Here is a 2,317-nt window from a genome sequence, read left to right as displayed (position 1 = left end):
TCTAGACATAAAGGCCGCCTTCGATAACGCTTGGTGGCCTGCCCTTTTCCACAGACTCAGGCATATCGGCTGTCCACTAAACATCTACGGACTCATTCACAGTTACACACAAAACCGCACAGTCATGCTTGACCATTCCGGCTCCAGGGTGTCTAAGACCATGTCCAAGGGCTGCATTCAGGGTTCGACCTGTGGCCCTCACCTATGGAATATTATCCTCGATGAGCTCCTGGAAATCGAGCTGCCTCCGGGCTGTCAACTCCAGGCCTTCGCGGATGATGTTCTGCTGGTTGCATCAGCGAAAACCGCGTCTGATTTGCAGGTTAACATTAACTCTGCACTTCACACAATCACCGGCTGGGGCAAAGGAGTCAAGCTCTCTTTAGCCCCGCCAAGACACAGGCTTTAGCATTCAGCGCCAAAGCCAAACAAATACTCATCACCATGGACTCGCACACAATTCACTTCCAGAAGAGCATCAAGTTCCTTGGTGTGATTCTGGATGATAAACTTAACTTTCGCGAACACATCAACCACATCGTCTACAAAGCAACAAAAATTTTCAACAGACTCTCCTTCTTCTGCAGACATACATGGGGGGCCCACCCAGAAAACATACGCATTATATACTTGCAGGTGATCCAGCCTATCATTACATACGCAGCCGGAGTGTGGGGACATGTGGCCGATAAGAAGTGCGTGAGGAAGAAACTCCTGTCTATGCAGAGAGCCTTCGCCCTAAAGGCCATCAGAGGATTTAGGACAGTGTCCACCTCTGCTGCTCTCGCACTCGCCCTGTTCACCCCCCTGGATCTTAAGGTCAAAGAGGCGAACCGGGTCGAAGCTACGCGCCTCACCGGCTCGTCCCCACTACTTCCGGCTCACATCACACTGGAGTCTCCAACTCCTCCACATCTTCTCCTTCATCCAGCCCACAGACATACATACGACTCACACACGTTCTGGACCCAAAACGAGGTCCAGGAATTTCAGTCAAGAGCTCACCCTAACACCACCCACACCTTCACCGATGGGAGCAAACTTGAGGATGGTACGGTCGGGGCGGCCTTCGTCAGTTATGATCGAGGACGCAATCCTGTCAGTAAGAAGTTCAAGCTCCATAACAGTTGTACTGTTTTCCAGGCTGAGCTTCTAGCCATCCTCAAAGCTTGCGAATGGGCCTCTTCCAACCAACATACAAGCACGGTTATTTATTCAGATAGCAGCGCTGCCATTCTCGCCATCCAGAACCGCAGCAACACACACCCCTTGGTTGCGAAAATACACTCGACAGTACACCATACGTCCGGGTCCATCGAGTTCGCGTGGGTCAAGGCCCACGTGGGCATAGTGGGGAATGAGGCTGCAGATACCGCTGCCAAGCGGGCGGCTAAGCTCCACAAAGCCCCGGACTACACACAATTTCCCATCACCTTTATAAAACACTATACACGATCACTCCACGCCTCAGTCTGGCAGTCTCGATACGAGAGCGAGCCACAAGGACAACACACTAAACAACACCTCCCTACAATTAAACACATCATTAAATTACACTCACTTGCTCACAACACATTCACACTTACCCAGACACTTACAGGACACGCCTACACAAAGCAATATTTACACAGGGTTAAGGTCACGGAGGATGCTGTCTGTCCGTGCGATGGCACCACGGTGCAGTCAATGGGTCACTTGCTCGAGGACTGCCCGCGGTTCATCGCCCCGAGATCCGACCACCAGATTATCTGCAGCTACGCCGGGGTCTCTCCGTTCAACATGGCCTCCCTTCTGGAGGACAAAGAAGCTACCATATCTTTTATCAAATTTTCCGAATACATTATCAACCACCTCAAAGCTTTTAACAACACTTAACCTCAATGTAAATTCTTTTCCGTTTCTTTCTTGCTCCATCTCAACTAAAAATTATGTATATAACTAATTATTCACATGTAAATACAAATCTTTACAATTTGGCTGTCACTGGACGTGCACCAGCAGCCATAACCAATTAATGTAAATAATCTTTCTTTGTTTCCTTTTGTTAAACATGTACATATACTTTTGACAAACGCATATATTATTTTAAATGTTATGTTATGTTATGTTATGTTATGTTATGTTATGTTATGTTATGTTATGTTATCTTATAATTAGCACTAAGACTTATCGAATAGTTGTAACTTTCCCTTCTCCTTTATTTTATTTAATATCAGCTGTAGTTATTAGACATAAGAAATTTTGTTTACATTTTACCCCACCCTTAGCTATAATTATTAATTGTCTCCTTACACTTTTACTTATACTTTTACTTCTT

The 2,317-nt window shown here is 46.4% G+C and overlaps 1 protein-coding gene across 1 annotated transcript; it reads left to right on the top strand.

The window, feature by feature from the left end:
- Positions 1 to 444: 444 nt before the first annotated feature.
- On the top strand, positions 445 to 1,875 carry LOC133319237 (uncharacterized). Its single transcript, XM_061522912.1, has one exon. The coding sequence runs from the start codon at positions 445 to 447 to the stop codon at positions 1,873 to 1,875; it is 1,431 nt and encodes a 476-aa protein (XP_061378896.1).
- The last annotated feature ends 442 nt before the right edge of the window (positions 1,876 to 2,317 follow it).

This window comes from Danaus plexippus, chromosome 15 (assembly GCF_018135715.1).
Source record: "Danaus plexippus chromosome 15, MEX_DaPlex, whole genome shotgun sequence".
Lineage (NCBI taxonomy): Eukaryota > Metazoa > Arthropoda > Insecta > Lepidoptera > Nymphalidae > Danaus > Danaus plexippus.
Note: the sequence above shows the minus strand (reverse complement) of the source record. Positions and strands in the feature narration are given on the sequence as shown.